The sequence below is a fragment of the Ictalurus furcatus genome, chromosome 22, assembly GCF_023375685.1.
Source record: "Ictalurus furcatus strain D&B chromosome 22, Billie_1.0, whole genome shotgun sequence".
In the NCBI taxonomy this organism is placed as follows: domain Eukaryota; kingdom Metazoa; phylum Chordata; class Actinopteri; order Siluriformes; family Ictaluridae; genus Ictalurus; species Ictalurus furcatus.
The window spans coordinates 5,046,643-5,059,772 of record NC_071276.1 but is presented as its reverse complement, the minus strand read 5'-3'; the positions used below and the strand labels follow the sequence as shown (position 1 = coordinate 5,059,772).

The 13,130-nt window shown below is 37.5% G+C and overlaps 1 protein-coding gene across 3 annotated transcripts in view; it reads left to right on the top strand.

The window, feature by feature from the left end:
- Positions 1–12,166, top strand: part of kntc1 (kinetochore associated 1) — a 43,718-nt gene extending 31,552 nt beyond the window's left edge. For 2 of the 3 annotated variants that reach the window (XM_053654274.1, XM_053654273.1), the window contains exons 47-61: positions 131–341; positions 1,722–1,834; positions 1,998–2,053; positions 2,149–2,227; positions 2,880–3,004; positions 3,395–3,530; positions 3,684–3,779; positions 6,723–6,779; positions 7,410–7,464; positions 7,588–7,651; positions 7,852–7,981; positions 8,826–8,915; positions 9,013–9,167; positions 9,886–9,988; positions 11,817–12,166. In XM_053654274.1, coding sequence (XP_053510249.1) covers positions 131–341; positions 1,722–1,834; positions 1,998–2,053; positions 2,149–2,227; positions 2,880–3,004; positions 3,395–3,530; positions 3,684–3,779; positions 6,723–6,779; positions 7,410–7,464; positions 7,588–7,651; positions 7,852–7,981; positions 8,826–8,915; positions 9,013–9,167; positions 9,886–9,988; positions 11,817–11,852 — 1,506 coding nt within the window. In that variant the 3' untranslated portion in view covers positions 11,853–12,166. The other variant, XM_053654275.1, reaches the window with a different exon arrangement.
- The last annotated feature ends 964 nt before the right edge of the window (positions 12,167–13,130 follow it).

The following is a 13,130-nucleotide window of genomic DNA, read 5'->3' as shown; positions in this document are numbered from 1 at the left end:
CGTTTTATATTTTCTATACAGTGTATATATTTAATGCTGCATGAATGACACTACTTACTTTATGATCTATTGAATGCACCGTTTTATGAATTTTTTTTCCCCTGTCCTGGCTCTGTGCGTGTGTGTGTAGGAGGAGCTACGGACAAGGGGAGAGATGTTCACCTCAAAGCTGCAGCTGCAGTATCAGCGGTCAGCCACAGAGAACGTGCTCATGTCTTTTCAGCTGGATAGCCCCGAGCTGCTGAAGCTCACGGGACTACCTGGCCGTCTCATAGTGGCTCTGTTTGAGCACAGCTCAGTGGTGGAGCGCATGAAGAGTCCTGCTGGACAGACCTACCCTGGTGAGAGCACAAAAAGCACTCAATTAAACTCCACTCCTAAATTAATAATAAAACCTCCCTTTCACTGCACCTTATGGTTTTTGATACTTGTTGCCTTTAGACATATTGTTTTACTTTTGATCATAGTGTTTTAATTGGACATTACAGGTCTTACTTGCGCTCTCACTGTGCATCACCGCGTCTGCATGAGGAGCAAAACGCGGCCTCATTACTAACACATCACTTCCGTTATATTAAACAACAGAAGTTACACTGATACAGCATATAATGACAATAAACTTAAATTAAACCTTTTAAGCAACTTGCAACCACATCACTCTCGTGCTTCTGTGCTACACAAACTCCGCTTTATAAAGTTTGATCTTCTCCGTAGTGTTTAATATAAAACACTTCCCTGCCTTAGAGGACTTGGAGGTCACACACTTTCTTCCTCAGTCACGTGACGATTTCGCCTCCGTGTGATGGTGACTGAGGTCATGTTGGGAATTAAAGGTAACGTTGACAAACAGTAAACTGAAGAAAGTCATTGTCTGATTCTGGGTATCTGGCTAAAGCTAGCAGTGTCGCATGAGGTGCGCATGACGTCATGCATCACTGACTAGGAAGCGGCTTATACTTCCGGTTAGTAAAAAAAACCGCTAGTGTTCTATTTTAGATGATATTACCTTTCTAAAATCCATACACTACATGGTAGAGTATGCAGTGCAGAGTACTTTATTTGGGACACAACTTTAGTATTTACTCTCCGAAGCGTGTTTTCGGAACAGAAGTAACGTAATGAGTAAATATACCCCGTCCCGCATGCAGACCAACTAATCGATAATGAGATTCGTTGACAACGATTTTCATAATCGATTATTATCGATTTTATCGATTAGTTGTTGCAGCTCTAATTAAGAATCATGCAGCCCTTTGGTAAAGCTCTACTAACTGAGAAGGATCCGATGTCATTATGCAGCATGAGAGCAGCCTCTAGAGGAGAAATGAAAACTAATTTTGTTGTGTTATTTGAAGTGTTTTTTAATTCATTTTGGACGTCTCTATTTTTCTTTATTTGGAGTGCTACATTAAATTAACATTTATTAATAGTTAATATATATTAATATTTATATATTTATTTCATTTTAAAAAGTGCAGTACATTTTCATGGTACAGTCAGTACCATGTGATCAGTTCAGGAATATTTTACTTTGAGTGTTGTTTTCTTTCAGTATCAGTTTTAAAAAACTTCTGCCCGACTTAGTTATCGGTATCAGTAAAATCCACTATCGGTCGACCCCTGGCCCTAGGATGTATAACAAAAGGCTGTTTAAAACAGTTTTTTAACAACAGCATTTACTCATCACATGTTTTCTGTGCCACTTTTGTTCGCCTGACCAGACATTCACGCAGTGGCCAAAGAGATCTCATCCATTAACGGTGTTGACCTTCTAAAGATCCGTAATATCCTTCTTGAGAAGTGGCTTTGCAAAACGGGGCAGACAAATGGCAAGGTAAAAGGTTTTCAAACATGTGCAGGAACTTTAAATGCTGACTAAAAACTGCAGAATAATTCTCAATGCATCTTATCAAACAAAGCAACTAATAAGCTTTAAAAAAAACATACTGGCACAGATTATTGAGTGATTATTAATAACCGTGTTTATATCACTACAGGACATCCAGTACCAGGACTCTGTGACTGATCTTACTGAGGATCCTGATCTCATGAGGTGAACTAAAAACTCCTCCATTATACTTCACAGCTCTTTTTCCCATCAAAAAAAAGTTTTTTATATGCCACAATTTTTTTTCTTCTGTTTTACAGAGTGGTTTATTTGCTGCAGATGCACCCCATGGATATGAGGGCACGTCTGCTCAGTCCCATCCTGAGTGCAGAGACATGGGTAAATTATATGCCTGTAGCTTCAGCATGAATATGATTTCTTCCAATTTTATACAGTATTAATATAAATTAAAGGGCCAGTGGGTAAAATCGAAGCTCTAAAGTTTAGATGTACAGTACCTATAGGTACCTACAGTACCAGTAATTATTATTACTTTTAACTCCTTCACCCTACCTTCCATCCAAGCCCATATACATGGATACCTGCCTCCTAAAATTTCTGATGGACAGCAGTTTATCGTCATGTTAATTTGTAAGCGAACCTTTCATTTACTGGATGAATGAACTTCAGTATTCATTCATATGACTCATCCCATACGACTCATCCCATAAAAGGAAAGCATATCTGGAAAACTAAGCGCTACGTATCAGACTTGACACATTTCACTGGTGTGTAATACCTAACCTAACTCTTAACTTTTTTAAAGAAAAACAAAAAACACAATGATTTATTAAATTAATACTAAACTTTTTTTATCTGTCTGACATTTCATATGACTCATGTTTAGGGCTGCAGAAACTAGTCTGAATAATCAGTAGACTACTTTTAGAATTCCCTGTATAAGTTATTACAATAGAAACGATAATGTTTTAGAATGAGTACATTAGTCCCTTTTTTTTTTTGGTTGTTGTTTTTTGTGTTCTTTTCTCAGCTGTTAGGAGGATCCGGTCTCAGACTGACCTTTGAGCACCGCAGCCGTGCGCTGCTCTGCCTCATTCACCTTGTAGACTCGGCCACACTGGAGGCTCTGTCTCACACACCCAGAGATAAAGTCAAGTATGTGCAAAGATTTTTGAAACTGAGGAACGTCTTATGTTCTGTAAATGATGTCTTAGACAATTTCTTAAATGCATTAATTTCTGCATTAAAAAAAAAAATAGTTGAACAAGCTTAATAAGGGTTTAACTTTGTTAAAAGAGCAACGTTTTCCATTTAGCCCAGTCAATATGCAAAGTTTACGTCTTCAGTTTCACAGTGGAGCTATAAGATGAGTGTAGCTAACAGACATTTATCGTGCCAAAATAATTTCTGTAAAAACAGAATGTTCCTTTAAACACCCTTTAAATGTTAGATTGCCTGATCTGTGTCAGTATTTGTTATCCAAAATGTTTTTGCAGGTCTTAAAATTTTCCCTCCTGCCAAATGCTGTGATTTCTTCCGTCACAGGTATTACTTGAAGTGCTACGTCTACCTCTCTCAACTGGAGGCCCTCAACATTCCCTACAGTCTGGAAAGGTTTCTCAGTAGCCCTAAAGAGGGAATGATTAAGGGCTTATGGAAGAACCACAACAACGAACCTCAGGTAGAGATGCCTCATTTTCTTCCCATCATATTTTAGTACAGATTCAGGGAAAAAGACTAATTGCAAGGGCTTCTCTATTGTCTCTCTTGAAGTCTATAATAATAATAACATAATTTTATAATCAAACAATGTCTTTACTGTATGTGTGTGTAGGCTGTGCGTCTAGTAGCAGATTTGTGTTTGGAGTATGAGGTGTACGATACACAGCTATGGAGCGGTGTGTTGCAGAAACTACTGGTGTTTAATATGGTATGCCAACTTTGTTTACAGAGTTTACTACTATCAAGCGATAAGATTTTATTTTGAAAAACGCTGGATACTGGTAATATGTGTACAGCGAACGGGCTTTTCTTTATATCTGCATAAATATGACCTTAAAGCATCATCTGATTTTCACACAAGTCCTAAAGTAGATAAAGAGAACCCATTTAAATAAATGAGACAACAATGTTATACTTGGTCATTTATTTATTAACGAAAATGATCCAATATTACATATCTGTGAGTGGCAAAAGTATGTGAACATTTAGGCTTAGCAGTTAATTTGAGGGTGAGTGATCAGGTGTGAGTGAGCACCCTGTTTTATTTAAAGAACAGAGATCTCTAAGTCTGATCTTCACAACATGTTTGTGGAAGTGTATCATGGCACGAAAAAAGGAGATTTCTGAGGATCTCAGAAAAAGGGTTGTTGATGCTGATCAGTCTGGAAAAGGTTACAAAACCGTCTCTAAAGAGTTTGGACTCCACCAATCCACAGTCAGACAGATTGTGTACAAATGGAGGAAATTCATGACCATTGTTACCCTCCCCTGGAGTAGGGTCCAATAAAGATCTCCCCAAAAGGAAGACGTGTAATAGTCCGCGAGGTCACCAAGGAACCCAGGGTAACTTCTTGGCAACTAAAGGCCCTTTCACATTGGCTAATGTTAATGTTCATGAGTCCACCATCAAGAGATCACTGAACAACAAAGGTGTGCATGGTAGGATTGCAAGGAGAAAGCCACTGCTCTCCAAACAGAACATTGCTGTCCTTCTACAGTTTGTTAACAATCATGTGGACAAACCAGAAGGCTATTGGAAAAATGTTTTGTGGATGGATGAGACCAAAATAGAATTTTGGGTTTAAATTAGAAGCGTTATGTTTGCAAAAAGGACAAGACTGTGTTACAACCCGCTATCTTTGGGATGGGATTTTTTTTTTTGTGTACTGTGCCACATTTTGTGTGCATGTCCGTACTCCCTCCCAGAGTTTCCAGCCTGCCCTAGCCTGCCTTGCTCCCGCCTCCCAGGATGACATCACTGATTGATGACCATATTTAAAGAGGAAGAGGAGTGAGAATGGTGTGGGATGTTGGAGGTGGTTGTGTGTGATTTGTTGTTAGGAGATTGTTTGGTTCATGTTGCTTGCCCTTGTGGCTATCAAATTCTGTATTCTGACTGCTGTTCTGGTTTTGACTCTTGCCTGGTTTTTGACATTGAGTTTGGTTGTCCCTGCATCTGTTTATGTGTATACTCTTCACCACTGTCTATATTTTGCACTTGGTTCACTGGCAGTAGGGGTGTGACTGCCATTTCTTTTGGGAGAAGGTCCTTTTGTCTCTGTTTTTGACTTAGGTAGTTAGGGAAGTATTTGTATTTTCTTTATTTTCCTTTTAGGTAAGCTAGCTACCTAACTATAGAATTATTTTGTTTATTATCTTGGCCTTGGCCCACCCTGAAGTTACGCCTGGTTTGGTTCATTTGTACAGTTATATGTATAATATTGTGTGTTGCAATATACCACTACTTTTTTGAACAACTGTGTTATTCCTGGCTCCCTCTTTTTTTAAAGGTCAATCCCATTGAATTCCGAGCTTGTTGCTCTGTGCGGCCTAACCTAGACTGGGCCGTAACAACTGCATTCCAGCATAGGAATCTTATACCATCTGTGAAACATGGTGATGGTAGTATCATGGTTTGGGTCTGTTTTGCGGCATCTGGGCCAGGACAGCTTTCCATCATCGATGGAACAATGAATTCTGAAGGATACCAGCTATTTCTAAAGAAAAATGTCAGGACAGCTGTCTGTGAACTGAATCTCAAGAGAAAGTAGGTCATGCAGCAAGACAGTGACCCTAAGTACACGTGTCATTCCAAAGAATGGTTAAAGAAGAATAAAGTTAATGTTTTGGAATGGCCAATTCAAAGTTCTGATCTTAATCCAATAGAAATGTTGTGGAAGGACCTGAAGCAAGCAGAAACCCACTAATATCCCAGGGTTGAAGCTGTTCTGTACTGAGGAATGGGCTAAAGTTCCTCCAAGCCGATGTGCAGGACTGATCAACAGTTACCGTAAACGTTTAGTTGCTGTTATTGCTGCACGAGGGGATCACACCAGATACTGAAAGCAAAGGTTCACATACTTTTACCGCTCACATATGTAATATTGGATCATTTTCCTCAATAAATAACTGACCAAGTATAATATTGTTGTCTCAATTGTTTAAATGGGTTCTCTTTATCTACTTTTAGGACTGGTGTGAAAATCTGATGATGTTTTAGGTCATATATATGCAGAGAAATAGAAATTTCTAAAGGCTTCTTGTTGGATTTCCATGTATCTCAGAAATCTCCAAATCTCAGATTATGTCTTTCAGACCTCCGCCAGCCCTTTCAGCCTGTTCTACCATTACTTCTATTAACTTTTAGTTCTGTGCTGCTATGAGCTAGAAAGTGTGGTTTACCAGTACAAGAAATATTCTCTGTAGCAGAAACAAATTAAATATTATTAAATTTCCTTTAAAGTTCTGGGGGGCAGCTTCATGGAGGTCACTTAAGACCGCTAAAAATGATTTACTCAATTTTATCTTCAAAAACCTCAAAGAAAAGTTGATGTTGAAGATACAATTAACAGGAGGTGGTTGTTGAAACGTGTTCAAAGCAATTTGCTCATTTAAAATTTTTGTGGGACTTTCTTATTTGTGTGAGACAATAAAGCTGACCATATGCACATCCTTCAGCAATGTCCACATGGTTATTGAGCAACAACTCCGAAGTGATAAACTGTGAATTCCTGGCATTAACTGGTCCTGTGCACTTTCCTGAGAGGCATCAAATAAAAACCATATTGTGCAAGAAGGTTCAAGTGAAGTCTTCATTTTATTGCTGGTTAGTCAGTTTTCTTAATCATTTAAACTCCTGGTCCCTGTGTAGATCAACTACTTGCAGAAGATTCTGGAAACTCTTCGAGCAGTGCCCAGCCTTTTAGAGGTAATCACTTATTTCTGTCACAGTGTGTTTTAATACACAAATATAAAATAGTTTTTTTTTTTTCAGTGTGTTGTGTTTTTAATTGCCAGTGTCCTACACTCCGGGTACACTGCAGGGGTGGACAAATCGGTGATTACATGTCCGGGCTATTAGTTTTTTTATTCATAGGTGCAGAATGGTCGGCTAGCTTCACAAGTGTCTTGTCTAATGTAACGACCAGAGAAAGAAAGAATCTATTGACTTGCAAAGCAGAGAGTTTTTTTTTTTTTTTTTTTTTTTTTTTTTACACTTATTATCTATATGTAAACAAAATGCAGTTCATGGTGATGTGATGCACCTGGATGCTGTAACTGTTGCATGCACTGCTGGTTCTGAGTCTCTCAGCCTGCTGCATTGCACATGTCAGATTATGCCAGGCAGAACAATCAGGAACATGCAGGTATGTGGAAAACTCTGATCAAAATAAAAGCGTAAATAATTTTACTTGCCCAGTGGAGTACCTAATGAATTGATCATTTTTGTCCACCACTGCACTGTATGCATGAATTAAGAAAAACACCTGATAAATTAAGTCATTTAAAAATATTTTTTAAAAACTATAAACTGTAGTCATGTCAAATTTTTCTTCAGGTTCCAAGTTTCTCCAGAACCTGGCGCAGTGTGATTCTAGCCCCTTTTATGACTGGTAAATTGATGACTTTCTGTATAAATTGCTTGTATATAAAAACTGAAATGGGACGGACAGTTGGTAAGATTTTGGTGCGGATAACTATGGTGTGTTAACTAAATGTCTTGTTATATTTTACAGCATCTCTTCCTCTGAGTCCACATCAACAAGCTACTCTCTATAAGACATTTGTTCTTCTGCTAAAGTAGGTTTTCTTTCTACACAACGATGCAGTAAACAAAGCGGCTTTCTATAATATGTTTGTGCTTCCTTCTTAGTTGTAATAACTACATTTTTATGGAATGTGAATCCCAAATCTTTATTCATTTGTGTGTTAAGGGTGTTATTTGTGTTATTTAGGTATGAACAAGCTGTAATGGTGTTTGCTTGTGTTTTTGTGATCAGATGCCCTTTTCTGTTGAATCTGGATCTCATTGGCATTGCCAAGCGCTTTGCCCAGTTTAACTTGATGGCCTATTCTCTCGGCACGCTCTTACTCATCCCCTGCTCCAAAAAGAGGGAACAACAAATCCAGGTGAGCTCATCGTGTGTCTCAAAAACATTGTGGGAATTTACACATCACAGAATGTTGCCCTGCTTATTGGTCACAAAAGCTTTCCTTTTTAGTATTAGTGTAGTAGTCGAAGGTACTGATTAATCATTTCTATAGTAACAACTAACCCAGGGACTTGTATAGTAGATGTTTACAATTGTTGATATGGTGAGTTTTTCTGTAAGGATACATTTATTTGAGCTTTTTTGGAAAGAGTCTCCAGTGTCACTGCTTTGTAATACCCGGGCGAAGCTATAATTAAGTTTTCAGACATGGGTCTTCAGGACAGGTGTGACTTTTTCGGTAACATGACAAAAATGCTTTTTTTGTTTTGTTTTATAAACTTCGAGAGAGAACTATTTTGAGGATGGGGAGTGAGTGATGTATCATGGCTGCTTTAACTTCTGTTTATCTGTTGTAATGGAAGTTATAAGAAACTTACCTGTTTTGTGGATGCTCCACAACATTAAACAACTATTAACAAATACATTTTATGTGTAGTTGGAAAATTGCTGTGGAATAAGAGGAATAAAATAGTACAGGACATTCTGTTATTATAAAAAAAATAATCAACATGATAACAGTAACTCTCTCACATTGGGCTGCATCACAACTCCCTGTCGTTGAATATTATCCTATAACAGCACATCCCAAAGTGTTTTAATCCTTAGTCAAATTGAATTTGGATAGGTAATTAGTAAGTGAGCATGATGATGTAAAGGCTAAACACATACACACACTTGTATACAAATGTACAGTGAATTAACACTTTAAAATTGAAATGCAGGGAAACTTAATGTCCATTGTTTTCTAATTTCTGAATCAGACCTTACTGCTGTCCTGTAATCCGACGGTCATCCTGGATCAGCTGGTGGGAAGTATGATCACGGGAGAACTAGCAGGCTTTCCTTCTCAGGTTTCTCAGTCTGCTTTTTTTTTTACAGAAATGTGTGTTTCCCCTGTTGTTATCTCATTATTGGTGGTCTTCCTGACCACTTTGTCATTGTTTGCAGATCAGGGACACTGTGCTGACGTTCCTTTTTAAAAATGGTCGCTACCAGTGCTTGATGGCGAGCGAGCACTTTCGGCTCCTCACGAAGCATTTGGTGTTAAAGGCTCGGTCTGATCAGGTGGAGGACATGGTTAACTACCTGAACAATCAGAACAGGCAAGTCGCTCCTAAATCTCAGTTTTCATGCTGACCTCACAGTTTTTGAGTTAGACTTTGTTCCAGACTGCTTAAATGATAGCTCATTTAAAAGCAAGTAATCACACTACTTTTTGAGAAACACCATATTTTATGAGCACCAACATGTTTTCATTTCACAAAAAACTTTTATAAATGTTTATAAATGTCTCAAATTTTGCATCATGCATCTGAGTTTACAACAGTCAGTAGAATATCAATAACATGATATTCTATTTCATGATAATTTAACATTCAATTCACTTTGGTTTCATTTCTATACATCACTTCTAACAAAAGACATTGCTAGAAAGCAGCTTTACAGAAATTCAGATGTAGAATTAAATCCCTAATTAACAAAGCAGAGGTGACCGTGACAAAGGAAACTCCCTGGAACAACACGAAACTAACAAAGAAACCTTTAGAGGAAGCCGACTCAAAAAGGAAACCCTTTCTGGGTGACACCTGATAGTATGATTATTAGGTGTGGAAGAGAAAAGACAAACGATGTTGAAAGGGTGTTTGGTATGAAGATCTTGTGAGTAAGAGACCTGGAATGTGCACACGACTTTGATTGTTAGAACTTTGCTTCGTGTTGGGTCACATCACATCTACCATGTTGATTATTTTCCTATAACAGCATGCCCTGTTGTGGTTTATTCTGGCTTATCACATTGTTTTTTGGTTTCTGTACTAATAGGAAGGAAGAGGCCATTTTTCTTGCTCAGGAATATGTGAGATACAGCGAGCTGAAAGCGGGAGAAAGGAGCACAGCAAGCCCTGTTTGTTCTGACCCCATTAAGGTAATGAAAAACAACAAAGTAGTGTTTAAAACACCATCACTGGCTTCATGTGCATCACACATGAGGGATTGTGTGATTTAGGATTAAACTACTGGGAGAGTTTAATATGGGAGTGAACATAACTCACACTGGAAGAATGTATTTGGGTGTATGTAAAATCTTCCTAAATTCATAACATTGACATGCTGTAGTGAACAGACTTTCTGTATTATAACAGTGACTACGTTTGATGGACAGTAGTAATCTAATTATTGACTGAATAAGATGTATAATATTGTGATTAAGGTGTTTACATGAGTTGCTTTTAGAATATTCCTATCATGTTCCCGTTTTACATGTTATAGAACATAGATTGATTAACTGCACACGTCATTATGTCACGCTGTCCGACGTTCCCTACAGAATTTCACGTATCGACATACAGTTCATATTTGTTATGGAACCGTATTCAGTTTTGGGTGTTTCATTTTTTATTTCACGGAAGCTTCAAGTGCATTAAATTATTTGTCATGCTATACGTGCAAATAGACAACTGCTTGAAGCCGTGGGCTGCGTCCCAAACCGCGTACTTACCTACTATATCAGGGGTGTCAGACGTACGGCACGCAGGCCAAACCCGGCCCGCTAGGGGGTTCAATCCGGCCCGCGGGATGAATTTTCTAAGTGAAAAATGCATAAAAGACATGCTATTCCTAAATTATCCGCTAGGGGCGCACTGTTTTACTCAGAGTAGAAGACGCAGCACAACTCTGAGACCGAACAGCAGATGGCAGCAGTGCGCCTTCTGCTGTTTGTTATTACGGTGTAGTCTACCCTATTTTCTACGTGCCCCCACACCCTCATTAGCCAAAATGTCTTTGTCAAAAAGTAGAAAAGTGGATACAGAGTGTAGAGTTTTCCAAGAAAAATGGACCGCTTCCTATTTATTCACAGAGATGAATGGGTAATAGTTAAAAAACGTGCAATTTAATGTTAGTCAACAGCTTCACTGCAAGAGTTTGGTTTGGTGGAATCCGATTGTTCATGCAATGCCATAAATTTTAAAGTGCAATACTATATTTTTCACTTCCAAATACCTGTGACTTAGTTTTTTGCATTTGTACAAACACTGTGACCAGTTGTAATGCACACATGTATATGAAAATCGGAAGCAAATTGCACATGTTTGTCTTAAGAAATTTGAGGTTGTTCATGATATGTTTTGTAAAAGGATATTTCATTAAATATGAAGATTTTCCTGATGTGCTTGTACTTCTTTGCACGAAAGCAAAGAACATGGACTTATTATTATTTATAGATAATTATGCTATGATTTTACTGGCCTGGCCCACTTGACATCTAATTAGGCTGTATGTGGCCCCTGAACTAAAATGAGTTTGACACCCCTGCTGTACTATATAGTAGCCGAAATACATGTATTTCTATATAGCAGGTAAGTACGCAGTTTCTGACACAGCCGTGCTCTCTTTTGTTTGCCATCAAATGGTTGAACACTGCTGTGTGTGTATGTGACCTGTCGAAAAATGATGTGAAAACTCCACACGACATTAATAGTGTGAGTAAGGTGTGCACATGTTTGTAATGCACGTTGATAATGCGACTAAAACAGGAATACTCCACACGTCTTAATTCGACTTGTGTTCACTTCGAGTATGACTTTAATCGGATTAACGTCATCAATAATCACTGTTTACACGCTAGTTTCTTAATCAGAGTATTGTATTAATCGGGTTATTATAGGACTATTGTTGTCCATGTAAACGTATTGATTTTCTGTGAGCATAATCTGAATATGTAAAGAATGTATTTTTCTTCTTTCCAATTTCAGGAATTTTTGGTGCAAGCAATGGGATCCCGGCGTTGACACCAGTCATTATTTCTTATCCGATATGAAAGCCAAACTATATATTTGCACTTGTATAGAAAAGACTGTTAAATAAAAATGTGTATGTTGGTCTGATACTGTTTGAATTTTATTCTCACTTCAGTATATCAGTGAAAAATATTTTGTCTGAGGTCCTCTTTAATCTTTTAGCAGACTTGCTCTTTTCTACTTCCTTCTGTGCTGTAAACTGCACAGAAATATGAACATAAAAATAGAATACTTTCTTACATTAACCAGAGATTAAACTTGGACTCCATTTATTTCTCTTCTTATTTTCTTCTATCACTGCTTTGGAGGACAGGAAAATTGCTGCTCAGACCATGGTTGTAAGCTAGAGAGGATAGGTCAGAATCTACATGCAGTGCTGCTGTATGAAGGTGAGTAAAGAAAAAGGGAAGAGATAGTGAACAGACAAATCCCCTAATAAATTTTCATCACTGATAGCATTATTTGGCTGTATTCGCTCAAATTGAAAGGTGGAGGAAAAAAAAAAAAAACATTATCTTTAGCACGGTTTCATTATTTTCATTAGGGTCACTTCAAACATACTTGCAGTTTTGAGGACATGCAAAAATTTTAGTTATATGGTAAATGAATCATTTTTATAGATCTATACAATTGTGGTAATTATTATTCTTTAGTTTTATCTGTTTATTCTTCAGAAAAGTCTTTATTTCAGTGTTTTTCTCCCCTCGGATTTACTGCATCATCTGCAACTTTGAGGAGACCTTTAAGCTGTGCCCACGTCGCACAATTATATCTAAACCACACTAGCTAGAATGGAAGCCCATTAAACCACATTGTATTTTTAAAACCACTTCCCTCAAAAGCTTTCTTTTTTCCTAAACAAAACAATCTCAGGTTCCAGAACCTGTATTCATGAAATTTTACATGTTCAGTCCTATCTATATTTAAAAGGATGCTGCAGAAGATTTGTTAGATTTTATACTTAAAATGAAAAGAAAATAAAGAAGCTATGACAGCCTATCATGTTTTCTTTGTTAATCAAAGAAATGATTTTCCACTAAACTGTATTGCAAAGGACTCGTTTTGAAGACTATTAACTCCGAAATAAACAATTTAATTGTACTGTAAAATCATGTAAAGTTAAAAAATTTTGGCTTTATTTTTGTAAAACTGGTTCTTAGTAACCAGGTCAATGAATTTGGGTTAATTGGGACCATCGTGGTGTTCTGCTATTACAAGAAATGTATTGTGAAGTGTTATTTAGTCTTAGTGTTTTGTCTTTTTTTAAAT